The 26,681-nt window shown below is 45.8% G+C and overlaps 2 protein-coding genes across 4 annotated transcripts in view; one reads left to right on the top strand and one right to left on the bottom strand.

The window, feature by feature from the left end:
• The window catches only part of Hdlbp (high density lipoprotein binding protein), a 51,302-nt gene extending 37,675 nt beyond the window's left edge, over nucleotides 1–13,627 (bottom strand). The window contains exon 1 of one of the 2 annotated variants that reach the window (XM_076841657.2): nucleotides 13,503–13,627. The gene's annotated coding sequence lies outside the window, so the exon portion shown is untranslated. Of the gene's footprint in view, nucleotides 1–13,060; nucleotides 13,083–13,502 lie in introns of those variants that run through there. The other variant, XM_076841658.1, reaches the window with a different exon arrangement.
• The window catches only part of Septin2 (septin 2), a 33,126-nt gene continuing 19,769 nt past the window's right edge, over nucleotides 13,325–26,681 (top strand). The window contains exons 1-3 of one of the 2 annotated variants that reach the window (XM_077110291.1): nucleotides 13,325–13,543; nucleotides 20,407–20,436; nucleotides 21,779–21,899. In XM_077110291.1, the coding sequence (XP_076966406.1) occupies nucleotides 20,428–20,436; nucleotides 21,779–21,899 (130 nt within the window). In that variant the 5' untranslated portion in view covers nucleotides 13,325–13,543; nucleotides 20,407–20,427. Of the gene's footprint in view, nucleotides 13,544–13,811; nucleotides 13,886–20,406; nucleotides 20,437–21,778; nucleotides 21,900–26,681 lie in introns of those variants that run through there. The other variant, XM_077110290.1, reaches the window with a different exon arrangement.

Genomic DNA, 26,681 nt, shown 5'->3' with positions numbered 1-26,681 from the left:
CACAATGAGGTACTCAGAGGTCATATAAAGTCTAATATTTGCTCTTAACTCAAACCCAAAACACAAAGTATGGGGTGAAGGGTGGGGCATTGGGAGAGACAAAATTGTAAAATACTGAAATTGCTAAGGCTGGGTGATAGGTATGTTTTTTTGTTATGTTTCAAAGTTTTGAAAAGGTCTTAAAAAGAAAAAGAGCAAAGAGCACTCCCTGCCCACGTCCACTGGATGCTGCTAGAGCTCTACTCAGAGGGTGAGTCAGACTCCTAAGTCTTACTGTGAGGAAGAAAAAAGATGAAAAAACTGAGCACACAAGGCAAAGTGGAAAGAGAATGTGGAAGAGAGCGGATTAACAAAAGAACTGGTAAATGGAGATGAAAACTTGCAGAACAACAGAGTGGTCAATTCAAACCCAAATCAGTTTCTCTGAAAAAAGCAATCAAAGAGCATTTAACTCTCTAGTTTGACAAAGTAAAGAACACAACAGATCACAACGATACAGTATCATCTTTTCCTGGTTCTGAAACAGTGTTACAAACAGTGTTACAAAGGGTAGTAATTATATCTTCTGGAGCTCCTAAAGAAATAAAGAGCTTAGTTGCCCCCGTGAGGGCCTCACAAATTATTTTTGTATCTCAGTAGCAGTAATTGGGTTCTGAGCCCATTAGGGGACCAATAACTGTAGTCAAGGGGCCAAGGGGATGTGGCATGTCTATGAGCCACAGCCAACCAGCATCCACTCATGCAGCTGAGCCGTTTCTATTCAAAAACATGGCTTATACCTGGTGGAAAGGAGGGCTCCCCAGAGGAGAGGAAGGGCAATGGTTTGCCTCCCAAACAACGAGTGAAATGCTGCGAGAAGATCACCAACTACAAATCACTTTACAAACATAACTAGCCCAGTCCATCACAACATACCATGATGCAATGTTCTGCTCTAGGGATGCAGCAATGGCCTAATACCAGGAATGCATTCTTACAACTAAAAGGAGTGTAAATACACATCCATCTGTAACTGACAGGTAATGATTATCAAAGACTGCCAAACATGGAATCTAAGGAGACACAAAGAGCAAGGCAAATCCTATTGATTGTAGATGACCATGTACTATGAGACCCTCTAACATTATGAAGTCCTAACAGCTCTGGAAGTTCTGAACATTGGCAAAAGTGCCACACAGATGCACAAATGCAGGGACACACTCACAGAAGGCTTGTAGAAGATGCCTGCTCTCCTTCAAGCCTTTCTACATCTCACTCTGAGAGGCTGCTTGAGGCCACCTAAGATGTCAGGTCCTCACATCACCTTATTTGAAGAAAGGTCTTTTCCAAGATGAATAAGTGGAAGATATTAAGGCGAGACAACCTTGGGTTATTGGGGTACTTCCGAGAGGCAAAGGGCATGAGGACACCGGAAGGAGAAAGTCCTGCAGATGGAGCCAGAGACAAGTGACATGGCTACAGGGAAGGTGGAGGGAGACAGCAGCCTCTCCTGGAAGTCTCCTGAGGAAGCACGGCCTGCCAGATCTCAGGTTCCTAGCCTCAGAAGTGTGAGGAAGCAAACTTCTGTTGTTGTAAGCTACCAAGTCTGTGGCAATCCATATAGCAGTTATACAAAACCAACAACATCTCAGCAGGATTTTTTTTTATGTGTATCGAACCCAGGGCCTTGTATATGCGAGGGAAGCACTCTACCAACTGAGCTATGTCCCAGCCCAGGATTTTTTTTAATTATTTTTTTTTTACTGTAAAAAGATTCTCAAATTCACTAAAAACAAAACCAGTATGGAAAATTTGGGGGGGGGGGGGAGAGGAAAAATAAAGAAAAAGTAAAGGTATGGGATTCACCTAAACTTAGTGAAAGTATACTATAAAATAATGTTAATCAGTACACTTAGTGCTATTGGCTAAGAAAGGCAAATCAATGAATGAAACAGACCCATGTATACCTATGAGTTATTGATTGATACAAGTACCATTTTGAATCAACAAGGATGTCCACATATAACTAATTAGAATTAAACAAAACAAGGATGTCTGTGAGCAGAACTGGGCCAACTTGTTACCCATTTTCCAAGGGGGAAAAAAAATGATCCCTACCTCACGCCATACTCCAAAATAAATCTAAGTAGATTAGAGATCTGGATGCCAACAATCAAACTTTGAAGACCTGGGAGATTGAAAAGGAAAACCTGTGACTTGGTGGGTGCAAAGTGTCATCATGACACAAACTGCAAAACCAACTTGAGAAGATGCTGATTCACATGACCATGTTGGAGCTTAAGAACTTTATACAGCAAAAAACAGCTAATACAGAAGAGTATAAGTGGCGTTTTCTTGCTTAATTTCAAAAACACCTCAATAGGCTAGGACACAGACAAATAAGTGGCAGATAATTACTGGACTGCTGTAAATACAAACTGCCCCACACACATGAACGATGTCCATCCTCAAAAGGCAAATTAATTCAGTGAGTATGCAGTTTCCGTTGTTTTTTTTTTTTTTTTTTTTTTTTTTTTTTTTTTTTGTGGTACTGGGGATTGAACCCAGAGGCACTTTACCACTGCACTAAGTCCCTAGCGCTGCTTATCTTGAAACTCTGTCTGGCTAAGTTGCTGGGATTTGGGCATACCCGCTGGTCTGGCCCCATCATGCCATGTTTGCAACTGTTAAGGGGAGAGACCACTCAATTGGTGAAGGTGTGCACAGTCAGAAGTCAACCAAAAAACATGTAACACAAAATACACACACAAGTAGCTTAGCAATCTTCAGAAGAGCCACTTGCCAGAAGAACCTATAGAAGAACACAGAAGGACAGGTGTCACAGTACAAGGCAGCTCCTAGGTGCACTGTGACAGACACAGAACCAGGACGAGCACCAGTGGGCACCAGTAAGGAGGGATAGCTATGTGCAGGACACTATGCACTGTCACTAATAGCAACGCGACAGCCCCTGCAGCAGCCTGGAAGGGCACAGTTTGCTGCCGTGGGCAGCCTGCAAAAGGTTGGTCACTGTTGAAAAGGGAGTTGACCATTAAGGGAGAAACACAAAGAGCACAGGTTGAAAACAGGGTTACTGAATGAACCTGTGTTTTTCAGGACACAGAAATATAAAAAGAAATAGTGTGTCAAAAATATACTCACATATGTATATGTGGATATATGTGCACACATACAGGCATATGCACACACTGTAACTCGGCTGGCTGAGGGCTCCAACAACCCTGCTTCTCTGAGGGTGAAATACCAAAGGAAGCAGGCTTCCTTGAAGAAGAGGCAGACAACAGGTGTGGAATAGGAAGAGGACAAAAGGGCCCAGAACAGCCTGCGGTACCAGAGTGCAAGAAGACAGTAATGGGGACATTAGAAGGACATGGGCTGGCTTGAGAAATATCAAAACAAAAGGATGACAGTAAGAGACAATTACCCACTGAATGAAACGGGAAGCTGGAGTCAATCGGTATGATGCAAGTGAAGGAACTGAAGGCTGGGCTTCCCACCACATATTGAACAAAGACTTCACAGTGCAGAGGCCTGGCAGGGATCACCTTCTTGAAGTGAGCAACCCTGGGCCACCTTACAGGCTGCAGAGAAGAACCCGCATCCAACAGACACAAACCCTACGTATGGTCAAAGGGCCACAGCAGGCCAATCCTACCAAAGGGGAAGTCCTGGGAGCCATTCCAGTGTGCAAGGGACCAAGGAGATGCGACAACAACATGTTAACAGACAACTCTACATGGGTCCTTCTGGAGAGGGGGACTCTGAAGTGAGCAGGCAGTAAGCATGTTCATGCTGGCTGCATGTGGGCAAGGACAGCACCTTGGTGCTGCGCAGGAAGAATGATGCACCCACTCTGCCAAGCCCAGTGAGTTCAAATAATCAAAAGAATTAATGGAGGACGCATGCTACTTATCATCAGAAAAACTAAACACCTTAACTTGGAATTAAACACTTCAACATAAGTGGTAGCTAGGGGCAGGACACTATGCATTGTCACAGGGGTGGCAAAGAACGATGGCCATTCATGTTCAAAGTGGAAACCTAATCATGGTTCAAGGCACTAAGACCAATGTGCATTCCACCCATGTTTTATGTGGTGTAATGTGCAGATACCCCAAGGAGCTAGTCTGTCACCCAATCACTTTGCCAAGTTCATGAAAGTAGATATTTAAACCATCAGAATGTGCCAAGGAAGTCATGGAGAGCACAGCCAGATGTGCAGAGCAGCACATCTGAGATAATGTCAGGGTTCACGTGAAGGGCCCTCCACCCTCTCCTAGGAGCAGGGAAGACGTGATGTTCCACAAGAAGTCTTAAGATGCTGAATCCCAGACGTGCCACCCGGCGGGGCCATCCCAGTGTTACGGACTCATGCAGACTGCCCTCAAAGACAGCAAGACCCACCCTTCAGGGAGCCTGCAGACTGGACAACCCATGGTGGTTGTCCTTGCACACACCCCTGCCACCTCAAGACAGCAGGCAACCAGGCAAGCACCAGTGCATGCTGGAGGTTCCTCATGCACACCAAGGAGTTCTGTACAGGCAACAGCAGCCTTCAGCAGAGCCGTGAGCCCAGCAGACAATAGAATCTAAAGATGGGTAGCGATCTGATGGAGGAGAAGAGAGCCGCCAGCACATCAGCCCTTCACCTGTCTTTCCTGCATACAGATCTGGCCCTGAAACTAAGCACAGCTGAACCCCAAAGAAATCAAGATGGGGGGCAATTCTCACATAGAGTCCTGCACACACGCACTCTCTCCAGGTGGCAGCATCCTGGCAGTTAATCAGCATCCATGAACACCCTGCACATGTTGTTCAAAGGTAAAAGCATCCTTCAGAGTCCAGGGAGGCCCAACTACAGTCTAACTGCTGACTCTCCCCAGAAACACCATCTCTTCCTCCCTGCACTTACCAATTTTAAAGGGACACAACCATGACCATCTCTGCCACCTGTGTGAACTAGGAAGACCCAACTGGGTCCCCGGTCTGTCTCTTGGTAGCCTGGGAGCCCCAACAGAGCCCAACAGACCTGCTGAGCTCACTGTGTAGGCAACACAACAGGGAACTTTGGTCTCTAGGGCTGGCAAGTCAGTTCCCAGCACAAGCAAACAAATCAAAATAGAAACCTTGTTTCAAAATGAAAAAACTATTCTTCAAATTGGCCTTTCAAACACACTGATTTATATCACTGCTTCAAGACCATCTAACTAATTCATTTTTTTTTTAATTTTTAAAAGTCAAAACCAACTACAACCCATAATTCTACTTGAAACATCTCTGAGCTAAGTACAGATATTATTAGAAAGCTTATCACTTAAATGTGAAATCAAGAGCAACATACAGGGGACAGGGGGCACAACCACACCTGCCAGGATGTGGAGCATGCCCGGCCACTGAGAAGCTGCTTCTTGCACCCAGAGCACAGGAGCACAGTGCATCTAAGAGTTCTGCCCACACACACTCCATCCAGCCAAGGCACCATCATGCCATAAGTTACCTGACAGGTGAACAGTATTTTTTTTCCACATATATTTTGCACTGTTTAAGGTAAACAGTATTTAAAAAAATTTTTTTTTGATTAACAAAAAGTTAAGGGGCTGGGGTCGTGGCTCAGTGGTAGAGCACTTGCTTAGCACATGCAAGGTGCTGGGTTTGATTCTCAGCACCACATAAAAATCAATAAATAAAGATATTAAAGAAAGTTAGATGGGGCAATAAGTTTCTTGCTCTATATTACAAGGCATCAGAAACCACACACTCCATTGGAAGGGGAACCCCAAGGGGCAGAGCCCCTTTAGCAGGTGACCACCAAGGACAGCCAAATCCAGCCGCTTCTAGTGACTGCTTCTCTAATAGTTACTGTGCCACTGTTTCTCCCTCGCCTCTCTGCGGCAGGACCAATGCCCTCTGCACTGCATCCCCAGACCTCTGCATGGCAACCTGCTGCTGGCTGGCTCCCTGTAGACCTGAGCTCCTGGGCTGCTCTGCCAGGCTGCTCTCACTGAGCCACAAAGGACAGCTTTCCCACCCAGAACACCAGACAGGGGAGCTCAACCAACACACCCTCATCTGCCTGACCCCCAGAGCCCTCCCATCCCAGTGACCAACCCCAGGCACCAGGGCCAAGTGTTGGGCAGGCCAACACCTGCACAACCACTCATGTACCCAGAGCACTCCTGAGAGGCACTGAGAACAGCATCAGCAGCAGAGAAGATGACATGCAGGCTGGTCCAGCCAGCAAGCTAGCCATGCAGGAAGAGCCTGTTTGCACTGTCTAGGAAGACAGTAAGTCCTGCAGAGGTCAGGGCTCCTCCAGCACCAAACACTATGGGAGGCTCTCTCACCTGGCAGACCAAGAACAAGAACCAATGTTCCCTGGCATAACTGCAGTCCCCAGCCTAACCCACGGCCAGTGAGAGGATGCCACAAGGTCAAAGGAATCATGCTAATGAAAATGACCAGTACAGAAAGCAGAAAAGTGGGAAGAGGCATCACTCAACCTGCTGTGCAAAATGGCACTATATGCCATTGAGCAACATGGTTCTCAGCCACAGGAGTGGCCAAGGACAACAGGCCCTCAATACTTAGCATGGTCACAGAAGGCACACAGACCAAGCAAATGAGATCCTCGTTCACTAAGGATATTCATTCAATGGTGGCCTAAGAGTAGTATGCTGACACCAGCCTCCAGACTGGATTATCTCCACACTCAGCGGTTCCCCAAAGTTTAAAAAGAACATCTGCATTCTGGAGCCTGACATAATTCACCCAAAAGTCAGTTAAAGGACGAGTGTTCAGAATATTACCTTTTCAGCCATCTACACTCCCCTGGTTATCCTCCTAAAACACGTGCAGGAACAAGTGATTGGAAGTTTGGGCAGCTCTATCTGTCCTTACCCCGCATGAGGCCTCGGGCACTGAGGGAGGCCTGGATGTGACAGGGCTGCATTAATGCTGCTTAATACTGATAGAATTAATACATTAATACCACAGGGTGTTTGCTGTAGAGATGCTTATCAAGAAATGAGATTTTTAGCATAAAAATGATAAAATAGAACTCCATAAAACGTAATTGGCAATCTTCACCTCCCTGCAGACCCAAGGAAGCTGTCCTCTAAGAAATATCTCCAAAATAATTTTTAATCTTTTTTCAATATTTTCTGGGCATATATTAATACATGGCTTCAATAAAAACAGGATCTTTTTTGCACTGTTCACCACCTGCCACACCTACATCTATTTAAAAATAGGGCATGGCCATCTTTACAAACTTTACATAAAATTCTTCCTCATAAAAACTGCATGCTGAATGGAGTAAGCATAATTTTAAAATCCCCTACTAATGGGACCTCTGAGTTTTTGTTTCCTTTTCTCAATGTTTTAAAATAATAATTTTAAAAAAGCCTAGAAGAGGGCTGGGGATGTGGCTCAAGCGGTAGCATGCTCGCCTGGCATGCGTGCGGCCCGGGTTCGATCCTCAGCACCACATACAAAGATGTTGTGTCCACTGAAAACTAAAAAATAAATATTAAAATTTCTCTCTCTCTCTTAAAAAAAAAAAAAAAAAAAGAGGTTAGAGATTATCCAGCTTGCTAAGGCTTAGCAGCTAGTTAGTGTCTACCTCATTCAAAGTCAACCTTCTTTCCACTGTGTCAAACTGAGTCTCTTAAAAAAAAAAAAAAAAAGCCTAGAAGAAAATTTGTTTTCACTTGGGCCTGAACCGCCAAGGATAAATTCCTGAACATATGATTTCTACAGGATAAATTACTGGACATACAATTTCCAGCAATACACGGATCCATACTGTGAGAGTAAATCTGCCCTGCATGGGCTCCACCATCTTCAGTCACTGCCTCTGAGGAGCCCTGCTCTTGTTCCCTGAACAACCACCAGATGGTCCTGTCTACTGTCCATCAGTCTGATGTGGGCGGAACTCCAGAAGGGCAATTCCCTGACCACTGGTGAGACTGAAATCTTGTTCAGTTTACTGGCCATCCGCATTTCTTGACATGAAGCCTGAACTTCTCGCAACGCGACCCCCTTTCCTACAAGCATGTTCCAGGACACATACTGAAGACAAAGAGAAATCCAGTCAGCCAACACAGCAGTGGGAATGAACAGAAGCCCAATGTCTTAAATGAAACCCAAGTTGTAAGCTCAAAATGGCATTGGGAAGGTCAGCCAGACGAGAAACATGACTGAGTAAAAGGATACTTTTCCTCAGCTACGTAGGTGGTACACAAAGTAGGCTCACCATCTGAGATCCCTAAGTCTGCCAAAGTTCTGGTGCATTGACAACATCAAACCATCCTGTTTTAAGGGAGCAGTTCTCCAAAAAGGAATTTTGGTTATATAAAGAGTCATGTTTTGGGCTGGGGACATAGCTCAGTTGGTAGAGTGCTTGCCTTGCATGCACGAGGCCCTGGGTTCAATCCCCAGCACCACACACACACACACACACACACACACACAAAGTCATGTTTTGCTACCCATTGATGCAGTCTGGCTCAGGTCTCTCTGGCAAGGGAGGGTCATGGTACCTTATGGCTGAAGGGAAGAGTGAGAACGCTTTCAAAAGGCCTGGCCCAAGGTTGCCTCCCACATGACCCTCCAGCACCATTACTGGTCAGCCTGCTGCAGAAGCATCCACCAAGGGCCTTGAGATCTGCCTGCCTGCGTCCTCGACCTCCAGCACTCCTGCTGCCCCTGACTCTGCTCTGCAGTCTTCCACCGCCTGGAGCCCCACATTCTGTCAATGTGCTGGATGCATGGCTGCCCTTGCTTCGGTCCCCAGATGACTGACCATGCTTGTTTGCTCACTGCAGGCCTCCTGTATGGCCAACACCCAGCTTGTATCTCCTACTGTTCTACCTCCTCCTCCTCCTTCTTCCTTATCTGCGCCTGCAAGGCCACGTCTGCTGGCCCCTTGACTGCCTTTCTCCCTACACTAAAATGGGACCTCCATGACAGCACAGCAGGGCACACCTGCTCTACTCTTAGAGGAGGCGGCAGCAGCTGTCAGATCCCCAGTTCACCTACATTCCACCCAAAGTGCCTCTGAAATTATAGTCAAGGATCCTTTTTAAAGATAGAAACAGAAAGACAAAAAAAATCTGAGATAAGAGCCTTAAAAGACCAGAGAGACAAGAGCTGGCAACAGACCTGAAAGGGCTGAAACCTACACCAGCAATATGGAAGGCCAACACCACTAATGAAGTAGGGAAAAGGCACGCTGAAAACAGCATCGAGAACTTAAAAAGCAAAAAGCCTCTAGATTCACACCAAACTGCAATACTGAGCAGCTGTCCCTCTCCTATTCTGGTCAAAGACTGCTACAGCTTCCTCTAGAAAGGGAAACAGAATCTTTGACCTGGGGTCAAACAGTCACAGTGGAGAGGGATCCACTCTGGAAATAGGCAGCAATATCTTTCTTGGTTGGTGCTCAGACCCCCAACTGCCCCCCCTCATGTGGCCCCCTAACACAAGCAACAGGCAGAGCATCCCTCCAGGGAGCCTGTGGAGACCCAAAGAAGCTGATGAGGGCTACGAGGAGACAGTCCAGCAGAGGCTTCTGCAGAGGGTGCCAGGACACACAAGCCACGACTACACACTCAGGGGCCATTGGCATGCACCAGGCACAAACACATGACCAGAGAACCCAGAAAAGCCCTGAAATGAATGAACAAACAAAGAGCAGCCTGAAGCAAACAATGACTTCAGGGAAAGCTTGAAGAAAAACTCAAAATCCACAGAGACATAGGACACACTGCATTTGTAAAACAGAGATAGTTTATGAACCAGAAAGGGAAGGACCAAGGGAAAGCTCTTAGAAATAAAATGAGAACAACTCAGCAAAGGGACTATAAATCTGAGAATACATTCCAGAAAGAAAGGGGAAACTAAGGGCACACACCCTCAATAGAGGCTGTGTGGGGGTGCATGTGGTGAACACAGTAAATGACAATGTATCTAACATTTTAAAATCATAGACAGTAAATGTCAAAGCTTTCACTGTAAGGAATCAAGTTTGTGGAGCGATGGATATGCTTATTAGCTCAATTCTGTTATTCCAGAGTGTATTCATAAGCATCATTTTGTGCCCCGTATGCATAACCAACTATAATCCACCAATTTATAATTTGGGAATAGAAAACCAATGAAAATTAAGAGTGCCAATCAGGAATCTGACAGAATTTCAGAAAGAAAGAAAAAGCAAAGGGGAAGAAGTCAAAGTGCTGAATTAAGAAACTCAGGATCAGGAACACAAATTTCCAAATAAAGAGGCCCAGAGTCAGCAGACTCTGAAAACATACCCCACAGGAATCTTGTTTTTGGTGTTCTTAATTCCAGAGAGAGCCTTTGACCTTTGCCAAAACAGTCACGCATGAAGGCTCCACACTCAGGATGGCCTAAGACTTTAGCGACAGTGGTGCAGAGGACAAAACCATGGTAGGTTTGTGTGCAGGCACAAGGCAGAACACAGCACCCGAAGACATGTGAGCCCTAGGCACTTCACCTCCCTGCAGCTGCCCTCAGGGTTGCCAGCATGTGCTCCAGCAAGGTGACAGTGAAGACGGCAGAACTTGGGCTCCAGAAAACCCAGGTCCCAACACGCAGGGAGCTGCGGTGGCATGAGGCACAGTCCAGGCAGCCAAGGCTGCAGTGCTCAGAAGCACTGGAAGAACCAATCCACAAGGAAATGAATAGAACACTGCCTTTCACCAGATAAAAGCACTAAATTCCTTGGAAAGAGACTTTAGCGACATGTAGAAAACTAAGCAAGGAGCAAACAAAAACCAAACAAAATTCATAACTCCAGGGAAAACAAAACGTTATCCAGGAAAATAAAAATAACCCTATTACACCTCTTGGCCTAGCTGTGAATGGCACTATGTAGTCACAATATAAACACTAAACACCCCCCCCCCACACACACACACACTGAACTCACCAAATTGAGGACACACCCACTCTGGGGAGCCATGATCTGTCTGCGCAGGGAAAGAAGGGGTGAAAGAAAGCCCGAAACTCCACATTCACTCTCTCCTGTCAAACAGGGTGGGAGCTGCAAGTGAGTTAAGCAAACTTGCTCTTCAGACTTGGAAACAAAGGCCCAGGGAGTCCATGAGGAGGCGAAGAGGGTCCTCTGAAGGGAGGAATGAGACTGGGGAAGGACATTAGAACTTTTTCCTTATCAGCCCCTATTGTGTATTTGACACTAAATCGTATGAAGATATAATCTTGATTTGAAATGATTTTTATTTTATTCTTTTATTTGTTCTTTTTAGTCATACATGACAGAACCGGGTATTTTGACATGGGGTGTAACGTACATGGGGTGTAACTTCATTTTGTGGTTGTTCATGGTGTGGAGTTACATTGGTCCTGTACTCATATATGAGCATAAAAAAAGTCATGTCAGAGTTTTATTTTAAAATTTGTATGAACGTCAATTAAACATAGTAAGGGAGCATACACACGGTCAACATATTGTTACCAACCTCACAGCAAGCACCAACAAGGATGACTAATACGATGACAGATGCCCAGACATGTTTCAGAAAGCATCTGGCTCTTCTTTAATGGTATTCGAGGAACTCGGGCATATCTGCCCAAAAAACAGCCTACCAGAAATTCTACCTGTAAAATGTCTGATTCTAGAAATTAGGAGGGAGGAAAAAATAAAACATTGCTTTAGCCCAAAGTATCATGTAATCACTTTTTCAGTAAAAGTGACTAAAGAAGTGAGCCCTGAGACTTAGGCAGACAGCCACAAGACTATAACAACAAAGTCAGAGACTCAATGACCCAAGAAAGTCTCTCATCAGGCCACTAAGAATCAACCTGCCTGATGGAGTTTCCGCTGTGACAGGGACTCTGCGTTACACTGGCACTCTCCCCAGGCAGCATTAGTGATTCTAGGTACAATGAGACAAGCCTCTACACAGCCTTGGCTCACAGCAGAACTAACAGTATCAGGAAAGCTTCACCATTGTGAATTAGTTAATGGACCTTCTAAAGTTGTCACTGAGGCTTGAGAAAGTAGTCTCCATTTTCCTCGAGTCCTAAATTCTCACAGTAGGTTAACTGTTGATGTTTTGGATCCAGAGAAATAGGAATTCACATGATGGCAGCTTTATCTTATTTATTTATTTTTGAGACAAAGTTTGACTAAGTTACCCAGGCTGGTCTTGAACTTGATGGTCCTCCAGCCTCAGCCTCCAGAGCAGTTGGGATTATAGGAAAGCCCCTGGAGATGAAGGTTATTCTTAACCAAAACTTTCTGAGCTTCTTTAAAACACTACTTCTGAGCATTTTACTGCATCACACACTTAATGAATTTATCCTGGGGCACTCTGGAAATAATTAAAATATACACAAAGGCGCTAGGTTTCATCCAATGTTTCAGTATTTCAGGTTTGTTTCCACAAGGAGCATTAAACTATCAACAGCTCAACTATCTTGTGACTTTATCTTAAAGATGTTTTAAGAAAGCTGCCTGCTAAGAAAGCGACTGAAGACACTAAATGTGTGAAGTCGTTGCCTGAGATCTTGGGGTAGTTTTGAAACTGCAGATCTACAAATAACAAACCCCCAAACTGAAGGACGAGTCATCCTGCAAGTGAAGATCACGGCCTCTACAGGTTTCTCCAAACGTTTCTTCGCACTGTTTAATACGCAAAGCGCGTCAGTTTCTCTCTGGGTTCACTCGGAATGCAAACACCACGTCAGCGCCGACCCTCGTCTTCTAAGTCAGCGAACCTAAGCACCTGGCCCCCTTCCAAGGGGGCCACTCACAAAAATACCCTCGCAACGGGCCTTGTGTCAGAACAGCTCCGGGTCCCAACGCCTGTCACCCGCTTGTGAAGCAGGAAGGGTTTCCTCGTGGTCAGGGGCGCGCAGGGAGGCTTCCTGCACAGCGGCCTTGGCGTCAGGCCGAGGCGGGAGACTCCGACGGCTGCCCGGGCCGTAGGCCACACGCGGCAGAGGAAAGAACATCCCCGCTGGACCCTGGGCCGGCCGCTGCGAGCCAGCGAGCTGAGCACACCGCAGGTCTCACCTAGCGCCTCTGACTAGGAGAAGCGAGGGCCGCGCCGGCTCCGCCCTCCCCGCGGGGCGCGGGCCCCGGCTGGCGCAGGAAGGCCACGTCCCCCGGGACGGGCGCGACTCTATGGTGTGCGCGGGCCGCGCCCCACATGACCCATGCGCAGCCAATCCCGGCGCGGCGACGTGCCATCGAGACGGCCGCGGCGGCGGCTAGAGGAGCCCGCCGGCGGCTCGCCAGCCCCAGCCCAGCCCCTCTCGGCGCTGCCAGCTCGGTGCTGCCGCCATCTTCCTGGAGGGGAGGATAGAGGAGAAAGCCCCCTCCCCGTCAGCCCTCTGCACTCACGCCGCCACCTGCCCGTCCCCGGCCGCCCTTACCCTCAGCGGCCACCTGGCTCCTTCTAGAGAAGCGCCCTTTCTCCCAGTCCAGTTTCCCGTAAGGCGAAGATTCTCGTTACCTGTACCACTCTTATTAGCGCGAGGAAACCAAGCTCATAAGGTAGGAACTGTGGCGAAACAGGGACAAGCCGCCATCTTGGTAAAGGAGAAGAGGCTACGCTTGACCTCCCCCCGCCCCCAGCCTCTATATGGCCAACCGCCGTGGGAGGGGCAAGGCGCCTGCGCAGAGGCGGACGCCGCGGACGCTTGTGCGCCTGCGCTAAGGGGCCGCGCGGGGGAGGGGAGGAAGGCCGAGAGGCTCTGGCCAGGAAGGTGTTGGCAAGGGCGGGGCGGCTCGATGACGCAATCCGCCTGCGCGCGCGGGCGGGCGGGGCGGGGCGGGGCGGGTCCGGTCGGCTGCGCTTTGGGTCTGCACCTCTTCTGCGGTTTGGAGGATCAGAAGGTGAGTCTGCCCGACTGTCCCGTGGCCGCACGGCCTGGAGCTACGGGCCGACCCTCTCGAGGGGATGCGGTCTGCTGCGGGTGCTGGGCGGGGGAGGGGCGCGGCGGGAGGGTCCCTGCCCGAGGGCGGCGAGCCTGCGACGCCGCGGTCCCCCGCGCGGCCCGGAGGATGGGCCTCCCGGCGGGCCCGCGAGCAGGCGAGCGTAGAGAGGGAGGCGGCGGAGCCGGGTCCGCCGGGCGCTTCGGTCCTGTGGCCATCTTGTCCCTCTAACGGTGCCATTTCGTCCTGGAGACGTGGAGGACTTGCTGGCCACCCCGCGACCTTTGCGAAGCTCAGGGTCGCGGAGCCCGTCGCGCCGATATGATGGACGTGGCCGATAAGTGGACAGAGAGGCAGCAGGGCCTGTCCGCGGTGGCTTTCCGCCGGCACCGGCGACGCTGGACAAAGGGCCTCCTGCACCGAAGGAGACAGCGGGGATGGGGGCCCAGTGGGAGGGCGCTGAGCCGGGCGGGCCAGGGCACCGAAGTCCGGACCACGCCTGGTTCCCTTAGCTTTCTGGCTGCATTTCGCCTCGGCACCGCCCGACCCTGTGGGCCCTGCCGACGCGCAGACCCGCGACGCAGCCGCGCTGAACTTGGAGGGCACACTGCCACGGTCCGCCGCGCCGCCGGCCGGTGCCCCCACCTTGGCCGCCACCTGTGCCTTCCGCTCGCCTGGTGTTCCTGCCCGCTGCTTGTGCTGGATTTGCAGGCTGCATAGGTGTTCGCCCGATGCTGTGAGGTAGTGGTCACCCTCACGTTGCCTAGCACGGTGACCAGCACGTAGTAGGTTATCAAGTATTTCTAAGGTATAGGGAAGTTTTGTCATTATAAGGGAAAACTACGATGACGTGGGGGGGCTGAGAAAGCAATTTTCTGGTGCTTCTAGTTTGAGGTTCATTATTTTTAGTGGTTATTTTTGGGGTCCTATATAACACTGACAGTGTATACTGGTTATGTCTAGCTGATACTTTTTCAGTATTCCACTCTGATCTCTTCATCAATGCCACAGTTTAGAGTTTTTACATGAGATCAGCTTTTCGTTCTCATTTAGCAGGGTGACCTAGGGAAAGAAGGTAGGACCTAAATTCATGAGATTCAGGTTTTTCTGAATTCCAAAAATATAGAGTCTTCTGTAAATGGAAAAAGTTGTTTTTTCCTAGAGAAAAGCGTGCACCAAAACTAATCTGGCTGAAGAGCCGAGAGAGTCTGTTGATATTGCCTGTACTTACTCGACTTTGTGCTGGTGGTTGGGCCAGTTTCTACAGAAAGTTCCCTTGATTGAAGGGTACTAGAATACATATGCCTTCCTCAGTGGGAAAGAATCCCTTTGGATAGGGAATGATGAACCTTTGGAGTCCTGTGTAGAAAGCCAGGGGATCACTTTGTGAACTTGGGGTGATGTACACAAGTATAGGAATAACATATATAAATGAATGACAATTCTCATTTGTGAGTATTTCGTTAATATAAATGCCACTTGCAAAATAAGAATTTATAATGCCCAAGAAGTTGGCAAAGTGTTCTTTGTTCTTGAACCCTTGTTTGGGTAAGTTGATTTATTATATGCAAATTTGGATGAGGGTATTGCTCTGTGTGAGGCAAGGATAAAGAACTTGTAAACAGCTTTCAGCATCTGGAATGAGCATAGTGTGAAAGAACAGAACTTTTTCACTTGACCACATTTTTGAGAGTTGGGGGATCCCATTGGTCTGAACCTGAGGTTTTAATCAATTACAGTGCTCAGCAGTCTGTTACTAGATCAGAGCCTTCTCACTGAAAATCAGGTGCTCCAAAGGTTCGGTTCCTTTTCAGCTTTTGTTTTACTAAGTTAATAAATTAAATTGTTAGAAAACCTCTGTGGATCCAAACTATGATTAAAAAAAAATAATAATGTGAAACAAATAGGAGGTGGCAAGAGAAGCTTCATAACATTATAGCAGAGTTGAATGTCTTCTAAGAATTTGTAGCCTGGAATTCATAATTGACACAAAATAGTGTGATCTCCATTTTTCCTCCATTTTCTCATACTTGTGTCTCAGGAGAAGGTCTTGATATGGAGGAACCAGACAGAAGTGGAAGTCACCGTTTTCCTTGGAGGAGCACAGCAGAGTAGAGGTCAAGGGCAACATGAGGCCAGTGTCTGAATGGTGTGCAAATGAAGGTGGTCAGTGGCCAAAACCAGGGCCCTAGGGTCCAAGAGAGGCTCTGGTCTTCCTGTCACAGGGTCTTGGTTTAGGTTGGTAGGTATAATAGCTGGTGAAGCAGGTGCCACTCTTCTGTCTGCAGAGATCTGTACTTCCACAGGAATGGGAAGGTCGGCTACATGCTCCCTTAAGAACAAAGCCCATCATTAGAGATTCCTTTTAGAATTAGACCTAATTATGATAATCTGGGGAAAAGGAAAATAATTTGGTTCACATAGGACCTATTTTCTCTTGTTCCTAAACTTGTTCTTATGTCTATGTGTTTGATTTTTCTGATGTCAATGACATTTTCCCTCTTTACATTCCTTATTTATTGCTAGTATTGGGAGAAACTTGATTTAGTTAATATCCATCTTGTATTTAGACACCGTATTGAATTATCTTATTCTAAAATTCTTTTGGAAGTGGGTAGGGGCATTGTCTTGCTATGTTACCCTAGCTGGCCTCCAATCCAGGATCAAGTGGTCCTCTTGCCTTAGTCTCCTAAACAGCTGGGACTTTGGGCATATGTCACCATGCCTGGCTTAGAATTATTATTTTTTTTTAACCCCAGTGTTTGTGTTTTCTGTGTATTCAGTCCTGTCAGCAACAGTTTTTGTTTTGTGTTTTCACCTTATTTCACTGCATTCACAAAACTCACTGAAGTAGTATTAAATAATCATGGTAAAATTGCAATATCCAGATCTTATTTAGATTCTTGTCAAAATGAAAAAAAAATGTCCAGACAATTGAAAAATATGAATACTGTTTTTTTGATTACATTAAAAAGCTTTTATTTCTTCAGATATGTCATTTTAGGAGCCTTTATTTTTAGATATGCATACCAAAGTGTAAGTGAAATGCTGGGTCTAGGTTTGACTGCACAGTAGTCCTGGACTGGAAGACTAAGTGTGAGAGTGGATGAACTGGGATTGGCCTTGAATTGGTAATTTTTGAATCTGGATAATGGGTGGCACATGGGGAGGTTGAATTATGCCTTGAAGTTTTTTATAAGTATTTAAAAATATGTGTAGAAAACGTTAAGGGACAGACAATTGAGGATGGTGGGAACTCAAGGTTAAAAGAATAATTCCATAAAATGGGCCCACTGTGCTGAACACCACATGCCTTCTTTTCCAAGAAGCAATTTGCCCACAGCCATGCCTGGCTTAAGTGGACAGGACATGTCACATTCCTCAGCAAACTGCCTATCTGCAGGAGAAACTCTGGAGATAAGGATTAGTTCCTCCTAACTGTAAAATCTGTAAGAATATATGAAGAATCCAATTAGAACTGGTCAGCATGGCCAAGGGGACTTACAGTTGCCATGGCAGTGGGACTTAAAAGTCTGATATCGTCTTGCTGTCAGTCAGAAGTCAAGAGGTGAACCTGGGCAGGACTCTCTGGAAACTTCTCTGGGACCCCAGTAAAACTGGAGTGTAGGACAGGCACGTGATCCCTCTTCTCTCTGAGAGCACCTACTCTCCCCCTCAAGAGTGTCCCCTTTCCCTTTTCCTACCCCTTCAATAAACTCATTCCTGTTAACTCTGAATCACGTCTGAAATCTTTCTGGCTTGATCGCAAAAATCAGGGTGTGAAGAGGGGGTCTTCTTGCTGCCTAAGTTTCCTGGAAGGCCCCAGCTTTGTAATAGTAATGGACATTCGAGCTCAGTTACTAATTGTAATTCACGTAGGTTTAGCATTAGGGAATAGCATTTGACATTGGTTTTGGGAAATAATCCTGAGTTATATTTAAGTAGTTTCTTTATTTTTTATATTAGGATTGGTTGCTGAATTTTATTGTATACCTCATCAACATTTATCAATGAGTTTTTCTTTAATTTGTGTTGTGATGGCTTATAGTGATAGAGCCTTTTTAAAAAATGTATGTATTTTTTGTTTTTTATATATATTTATTTTTTTCACTTGTTTATATACGGTGCTAAGGATTGAAGCCAGTGCCTCACGCATGTTAGGTCAGCACTCTGCCACTGAGCCACCACCCAACCCCAGTGATGGGACCTTTTGATATGTTTCTGGAATCCAGTTGCTAGCAAATATTTTCTTTAGAATTTTTGCATTGATATTCATGAGTGAGATTAACTTCTGATATTCGTGAGTGAGCGGTGTGTGTCAGCCCCTTCCTTCCCGAAGGTGCTTCTTTTGTTTCCTCTCTCCTTCCCTCACCCTCCCTTTCCCTCTGGATCTGTCATTAAACCATGCGGCCTTCATAAAGTGCAGTGGAGAGCTTCCCTTCCTGCGCAGGGCTTGGCCGTGGTGCTTGCTCTGCATTGAGCTGTAGAATCAGCTCTTACTCCACCTAGTCTTGTCTCTGGGTGACGCTGGCTCTGGGAGGTTGTCCAGTCCCTTCCAGGGCCAGGAGCACACCCCTTCTTCCGCCTTTCCCTCCGTGCCACCTTTTGTCCCACCATTCCTATACGTCCTCTCTTTTCTTCAATTTTCACTGTTCTCTCATACATGTAAACCCCAGTTTTTAAAGTTTTACTTTATTCTTTCAGATGCTTTCTTGGTTGAGTCCAGCATCCTCTGCTAAGTCAGGTGTGTCTGTGGGATTGCGCAGTCCACTCTGCCTCTCTCATCCCGTGTTCCCTGCATCTATCCAGTTCTGAGAAAGGCCCATGGATGTTTCCTCATTCAAATTATATTTTTATTAACTTAACTTTGTGTTCTTGTCTTTGCTGTTTAGTTCTTTTACCTTGAACCCTGCCTGACTCATGCTAATCCTGTCGCTCCTCGGGTTTGCCCTGGTGTGGTGTCTTTCAGCTTTTCTCTGGTCTTTAGTTTTAAGCACATTTCTGTTCTAACCAACCTACCTCCCATCCTGCTGCAAGGCTTCACCGCTGAGCCACGTCCCCAGCCCTCTTGATTTGTAAAAACTTTAAAGTTCTTGGTGCTGGGGTCAACCCAGGACCTCACACGTGCTAGGCAAGCATTCTACAACTGAGTTACGTCACAGGTCCTATTTTTTTTTTAAGGAGAAATGAGGTTCTTTCACATTTATACTGATGGCAGATATTTTGAATTTCATCCCTTTTGTCTTGATTGATTGAGGGTTGCTGTTGGTTCTGTTTACTCTTGTTCTTTTCCCTTATCTTTGCTGGGTGATCAAATTGTTGTCTGTTACCTATTTTCTCTTAATATGGAGGGTCTCCTCTATTTCTCTTCAATGGCTTTCCTCTTCTTTCCTAATCAGACACTAGTTTTTGTTGTTGAAAGTCGAGGTGGTCATTTCTGTCAATGTGTGTGCTTCTATCTGACCCTCACCTCTTCCTCTACTCCTTTTCCAACCTTAGGTTTTGCTGAGATAGTTACTCTTTTCAGTTCTCGTCTACTAGAATTTTTCTAGACTATCCTTTCCACTCAAGAGACCTTAATTTACCTCTCTTACACGGTTTCACATAGTTGGTTAATGTATAGAGTCTGTTAGGAAAATTTATTTTTTTCTTCCATCTGTCTCTTTTTCTCCTGTGGGAACTTCTACTGTTAAGGAGATTTCCTAGGTTTTCCAAGACCAAGGCATATAGTGGGCCTCTAAAAAGAAGAACCAAGACTGTAACCTAGGCGTTCTAGGAGACCTTACCATAAACTCAAGGGCTCTTGAATCTTACTGCTCTATTACCTTGAATAACCAGACCAAATACACTGCATGTATTTGGGGACCTCATTTCTTCCAAGATGCTTGGAAATATTTCCATTTAGAAGAGACACTTGGAATGTGCAATATTCATGATTTAGGGAAAAGAGGGAAAACAGCAAAGTGAAAGGCACTTTGTACTGTTTCTGGGCCTCAGAGGGAATCGCATTGGACTGCAGGCCTGTCTCCTGACCTTGTTTCTGAAGGTCAGCCAACAGCGCTGGTGTTTCCCAATGCTTCAAGGGTTCTAAGATTTGTCTACAGATTCTAGACTTCTTTAAAAGTGTTGTGGACTCCCCAGCACTCGGGTGCCTCGATCCTGCTCACTCTGCAGCTCGGCACCTCTGCACCGTGGATGGCGAAGAGTTAGAGTGTCTAGCATGTAGTCAGCCAGTGCTGAAAAGAAAGCTTAATATTGAAAATGTGGAATGGATCACATGTACATGCTGCATATGGTTGCTTTCATCTGTGTCCGACATTTAAATCTAATTTCCTCCGTGATAAAAGGTGATTTTCATGATTCTGGGGATGTATCTGAGGCCCGTGAGAAGCATATATGGTATACACGTGCAGTCCCTGAGGTGGGTTTTGTGTGGTATACATGTGCAGACACTGAGGTGGGTTTTGTTTTGTTTTTAACAGATAGAGGGGACACCAGGAAAGATGTCTAAGGTAAGATCCTGCTTTATCATATATACACAGTGTAAGGAGAAACTGATCTATTTTTTCAAACTTTTTACAGTCAGGACTTACATGTTTGATTCATTGAGATAAAGAAGTCTAATTTGTCATTCTAAAGAGTTTTGAGCTGTCTCTTTTCTCGGGTTTCTTTTTTCTGAACACAGCAATAACAATCCATTTAGCCTCCTTAGATCATTCCCAGCGGACTAATCAAATAGTGATTTTAAATTCTGGTAGTTTATCATGCAGAGCTTGATGGAGCTCTTAGACTTGATGATTTGGCTTAGGTCAGCCCTGATGAGCTGGCTCAAAGCCTAAGGTAAGTGAATTCTAAGACACATGCTGAGAAAGAAGGAACTTGTGGTTAAAGTCGCAGTATCAGTTCTGCCTGCCTTCTGGCGGCTTTGAGCCTCTTGTTGTCCATTGCTGTCAGGTTTTTAAAAATCATAATCAGTTTTTGCTTTTTATAAAAGTATTATCTGTGTGAGACATAGATAAGCAAAAAAAAAAAAAAAAAAGAATCAGCCATTTTTCCACCCAGCAAAATAACACTACTAGAATCTGTGTATATTTACTTCCACTTGTATGTACATGTGAATGCAGTTTATAAATTGTAATCCTAAGAGACTGCTTCATGTCTTTCTAATTAACAAATCAGTTGTGTCTTTCTAGAAACTTCTTCTCATTTTCAGGGTGCTACCTGGCCCTGGCTTGCCGTTTGCCTCTCTGTCCACTCTATGTTGGTGCCCTGTCCCTTAGGAGCACTGGTGCTTCTGCGCAGGCTCACATGCTCGTTGCGCTTTTCTTTCTTGGTCTTTGAAGCTGTATACTCAGCGTCCCACTTGTGGGTCCCCTGCCTGGCCTGTGGTGATGCCGTGTCCCACAGAGCTGGGAGGGTGGCAGAGGAGCTGTCTCTCTTTCATAAGTGTGTCCCTCACAGGGTCTAGTTGGAGATTGTTCTGTAGCCACATCTACTGAATGAAACCACTCAGTTTAGTACTCTTTGTAAGCTTGATTGGTTTTTTTCTTGTAACTCCATTTATCTCAACTTAGAAATTGCAACTAAGAGGAATTAATAAACTTGTACCTTTTATGTGTTGCTGAATTCATAAGCAGAATATTGATTAACAAAATGTTCATTTCAGGCTAGCATATAGCTAAGGGATTATTAGTTTTTCTTTTAGTGATCATAAGTGAATAATACCATTTTCTGAGAAATGGTCCTTTTAGAACTGTCACCTATTTATTTTTTGTAGGTCTAAGTGGTTATATCTGAAAAACAATCAAGTTATTTATTGGCTCTTCTTCTTTTTTTATTTAAATCTTGTTTTAGCAACAACCAACTCAGTTTATAAATCCAGAAACTCCTGGCTATGTTGGATTTGCAAATCTTCCCAATCAAGTTCACCGGAAATCAGTGAAAAAAGGTTTTGAGTTCACATTGATGGTGGTTGGTAAGAAACTAATTTATACCTCAGTGTTATTAATTAACTGTTCCCTCTTCCCAGCCGTGGGGTATAGCAACAGCATTGCCTAGAATAGAAGGAGGATTCCTTTGTTGGCAGGCTCAAATCACTTGAAAAATTTGGCTTGAGTAGAGTTATCATTTTTCTTTCATCTCTTTACATATGAGTGTTGGGGGTTTGGCAGGGAGTGTTGCAGTACTGGGGATTGAACCCGGAGTACTCAACCTCTGAGCTGCATCCCTAGTTCTTTTTAAGTTTTTTATGATTTTGAGACAGGACCTCCCTAAGTTTTGACTGGCCTCAAACTTGCCATCCTCCTGCCTCAGCCTCTCCAGTAGCTGGGTTACTGTGGCACTGTATCTGGTTTTTGCTCATTGTGGCAGCTGACTTCCAAAATGGCTTCAAGTGACCTTTAACTCCTTGTCTTCATGACCCGTCTCCCCGCAACCCCCCAACTACCTATATAGCCAGAGGTCACTGCAGAAATGAAGGGGTGTGACTTCTTATACTAGATCATAAAAGGCCTCGTGGCTCCCAGCTTGCCGTCTTTGGGTCCACTGGCTCCAGGGGAAGCCACGGTGGACTTTGAGGACACTCACACAGCTCACAGAGAAGGCTGGAAGGGGGGAACGTAAGGTCTGGTAGCCGCATGGGGGACCCCCTTGGAAACACACTGCAGCCCCAGGCAGACTTAGATGCAGGACTGCATCTTGCTGACATTGACTATTTCCTCGTGAAAGAGCCTTGAGAGACCCCTAAGCCACTCCAAAATTCTCATCCAGAAAAATCCAAAATGTTCATGGGTCTAAAAGCCTCCTAGATGTGTAGTCATTATTGCATGTTAACAGATAGCTGCTGTACTCATCAATCAGAACTGTGTTTAATTCTTGTTTAAAGATTACTAACTCCTAAAATCATACTGGTGGATGTATTTTAAGCAAGTTACAGTTCTACTGCACAATTAAAACCCTTCTTTCCTAAAGTTCATTGAAATTAAGTGGTTACTTGACATTCTTTTTTTTTTTGTTACATCAGATATCATTGTATTATTTACCTATTATATTTCATGGACAATGCTATGTGTTATATTTCAGCATGTCCTTGGACAAGCTGAATGTATTAATTCTGTTAACCATATCATGTTTTATTTCATTCTTGGTAACTGCAAAATTATCAAAAATACTAAGGTAGGCATTGGAAAAAGCTTTGCTCATGAACACGGACAAGTGAGTATTCCTTAGAGTTATTAGTTCATGCATCTGAAGTGAAAGAAATTGTGGGATTCTTGGAAAAGAAAGGTGAGTGTTGTCTCAACATGTTTTAGGAGCTCAGTTTCATGATTGTAATAATGATGTAAATTTAAGTTTCTGGTGGAGAAGAGAAATGTAGTGTGGTGTGTCACACTCAAAAATAAGCTGAGCTGCCTCTGGCTGTGGTCGTGATTGAGGAGCTAGGAGTCTCTTTCTCTGAAGGGCCAGGTAGTAGACATCTTGGGCTCTGTGGCCATGCAGCGTGGCACAGCTTGAAGTGGGAAAGCAGCCACCAACAGCACATGAGCAGCCACAGCTGTGTCTCATGAAACCTCGTAAGAACTGGTGGCTCAGTTAGAACTGAGTTCTGTGGTTGGTCGGCCCCTGAGATGGCCAGACTAGCCCTCCTACCCTGAATGACTAGAAGACAGCACAAGATGCTGGGCCTGCACTGGTCGGTCCGCAAGAAGGAAAGCAGATCATGGGGACTGTGCAGGCCCTGCAGCCATCTGCCCTTCACCCTGGCCCTGCTGTGGGGTGGGCTGAGAATCAAGAACACAACAGTCTCAACATCTAAAGAGACAGATCACAGTTCAGGGGAGTTGGGGTGACTCAAACCTGATGTAGCAAGACAGAACTCCCCAAAAGAAAAAGGGCTCCAGAGAGCTGCAGTGGGGTTCCCTCAGGCTGTGGCTGAATACCATTGCTGAACGTGAGTAAAATGTAACTACCCAGAGACTGTGGGTTGGGCTGGAAGCTGCACAGGACCAGAAAGCTTGCAGTGGTCTGGAAACAGGAGTTCCACTTGTCCAAAGTGGAGAGGTCTTACCGAACACCCAGGGCACTGAGGATAGGCTCCAGGGAGTTCCTGCTTAGGAACAGGGTTGGCTGGACATGAAGGATGAGGTCAGCTCTCCGGGACACAGCTTACCGACAGCCTGAGAGTGCCAGGGTTCACTAGGACGAGCACTTGCCAGGACAAAGGCCTTCACAGAGAGGCATCACCCATACGTGCAGCGTGCCGTTCATGGTAGTTAATGCCCAGTAAAGAACTGTTGGCTATCCGAGAAGCAAGAAAGTTAGTTCACAGGAGGAAAATGAGGCAGTAGGACCAGATCCACAGATGACCAGATGTAGAAATGACAATCAGAAACCTTTTTTGTGGTGATAAGTTCCTGATCATTCCTCCTGCTGTGTGCCACTAGCTCTGAGAACTCTTAAGAGTGCCCCTATACTTCAAGAAAAAGAAGAACATAAAGAAAAACATGAGTATACTGAGATAAATGGAAGGTAGTAAAAAGCACCAGGTGAAATTTCAAGAGATTAAAATAACAAATCTGGGTTGAATGTAGCTCGGTGTTAGACAACTTGTCTCACATGCACGGGCACCTGGGTTCTATCCCTAGCACTGTGAAAAAGAAAGAAAAATCTGGTATGAGAGAATCTCAGCCTGGCCTGAGAGCACATGATGCACTGTGGAGGGAAACAAGTACTAAAAGGTCTAACTGAGCAAGAAGAGCAGAGCTAAAGGCAGAAAAGCCCAGAGCACGTGGAGCACAGCTTCCCGGCCATGACAAGCAAGTTGACTCACAGGTGACCAAAGTCACAGAGAAGGTGGGGGAGGAAACACTGAAAACACAGCACCTGAGCATTGTCCGTATTTGATGAAAATTATAAATGCATGTTGTCCTGGATCCAAAATAGCTCAGCAAGCACCGGTGAGATAAGTAGAAAGAAAGCCACCACCACACGGCCCAGTACAAGTTGTCAGAAGTTAGTGATGCCTCGCAAAGCAGGGTGAAGACGAGGAAGCTCAGCACAGCTCAGCACAGCACAGCTCAGCACGTGAGGGCACCAGGGGATGCCACAGGCAGAGAACGTGACTCACAGTCAGGAAGAAAGACCTTGCTGCTCAGCAAATGCTGTGAAGCCACAAGGAAAGGCGGGTCTTTGTTTTTGTTTTTTAAGTAAATGAAATTTTAAAGTAAAAGTACTGAAGAAAGTTCCTACGAAGAAAATTCCTTGTAGGAACAGCAGTGAAGTCAGCTGGGAGGGAGGACCCCAAGCATGTTCTCACCCCACCCTCAGGATGGAGGGCACTGGGACTTTCCCTCCTCAGGGGTCACGCCCACAGTCTTCCTTTGTATCTGTGTGTGCAGTTTGAGAGCGTCTGCGAAGCAGTGGTGAGAGGCAGCGGCAGGTTCTCGCCTGTTGCGCAGGTGGGCATGGGGAGTCCCCGCAGCACTGCCAGGTTTGCACTCTTCATGTGAACCATTAGGGCCTGTGCTCCCTAGACCCAATAGGTGCAGTTTGGAAATGGCTCATAGGTGTCCACGTGCTTGTTTGTTATCCTGAACCCTCTTGCACAAAGTTGATGCCTCCAAAATTCCCCTCATGGGCCACCAAGAGATGTCACCAGAGAAGACCAGTCTCTGAAGAAGGGTTTGAGGAGTTCCCAGAGAGAAGGGGGCACTGGACTTAGAACCAGCAGGGTTCTTGGTCTGCGAGATGGGAGAAAACTCAAGTTTGCACCAGTTAAAGGCATAGAGGAGGTTTACTTAGGAAGCAGGTAAGTAGGTAATCAAGAGAGAATAGAATAGGGCAACCTTAAGAGTTCTCTAATGATAAAGGAATCAGTCGTTTCCAAAAAAACATGTAAATGTGAATGTACCTGATGACAAAGCTCTAATATACATGCTGAAGAATCTGATAGGAAAAAGGCATGAATCTACAAGTTTTCAACATTCTTAGTAACATGTTAAGCCAGACAGAACCAGTAAGCTTATACAATTCCTAAATGGTGTGTCAGCGGCATGGTCCAGGTGACACTCTGAGGTGTCCTTTGCAGGGACATGGCTTATTCACCAGGGTGTTCTGTGGACCTCAAGAAGGTCCCCAGACTTGGGAAGGACTAACAAAAGTATGTTCGGTGATGACCAGTGACATCAGAAAATTACTAAAGCTGAAGAAAAATGAAATAGCAACATATCAGCATTTGTGGCATTAATCCTCAGCTGTGCCTAAGGGAAAATGTGTGACTTCAGATGCATAACCAGAAAAGGAGGTCAAAATGAACCACCAAAATTTTTACCATAAACTTAAATGAAGAACAAAGTAAATTCAGTAAGTAAGAGGAATGAAATAATAAAGAGCAGGAAGCATGGAAGAGAAGAGAGACAGGTGACCTAGAGCCATATTGGTAAAAATTTATGCCAGGATCACCTCTGACTTGATTTGAGCAGAGAGAGACCAAATTATGAAGATGGAAGTGAAGACAAAGTCTGCAGACCCTGCAGTCGTGGAACAGGTCATGGGAAGGACATGAGCAACCTTGGCCAATAAATAATCGGGTGCAACAGGAAGACTCCCTGAAAGACAAAACTGGAAACAAGGAATAAAATATTGTTTTTTAAGCTCTAGTTTTTTTTTTTTTTTTTTTTAATGTGTGCTGAGGATTGAACCCAGTGTCTCCCACATGCGAGGCAAGCGCTCTACCACTGAGCTACAGCCCTGGCCCTCG

Source organism: Callospermophilus lateralis, chromosome 9 (assembly GCF_048772815.1).
Source record: "Callospermophilus lateralis isolate mCalLat2 chromosome 9, mCalLat2.hap1, whole genome shotgun sequence".
Lineage (NCBI taxonomy): Eukaryota > Metazoa > Chordata > Mammalia > Rodentia > Sciuridae > Callospermophilus > Callospermophilus lateralis.
The sequence above is the reverse complement of the archived record's forward strand: the minus strand, read 5'-3'. Positions and strand labels throughout refer to the sequence as shown.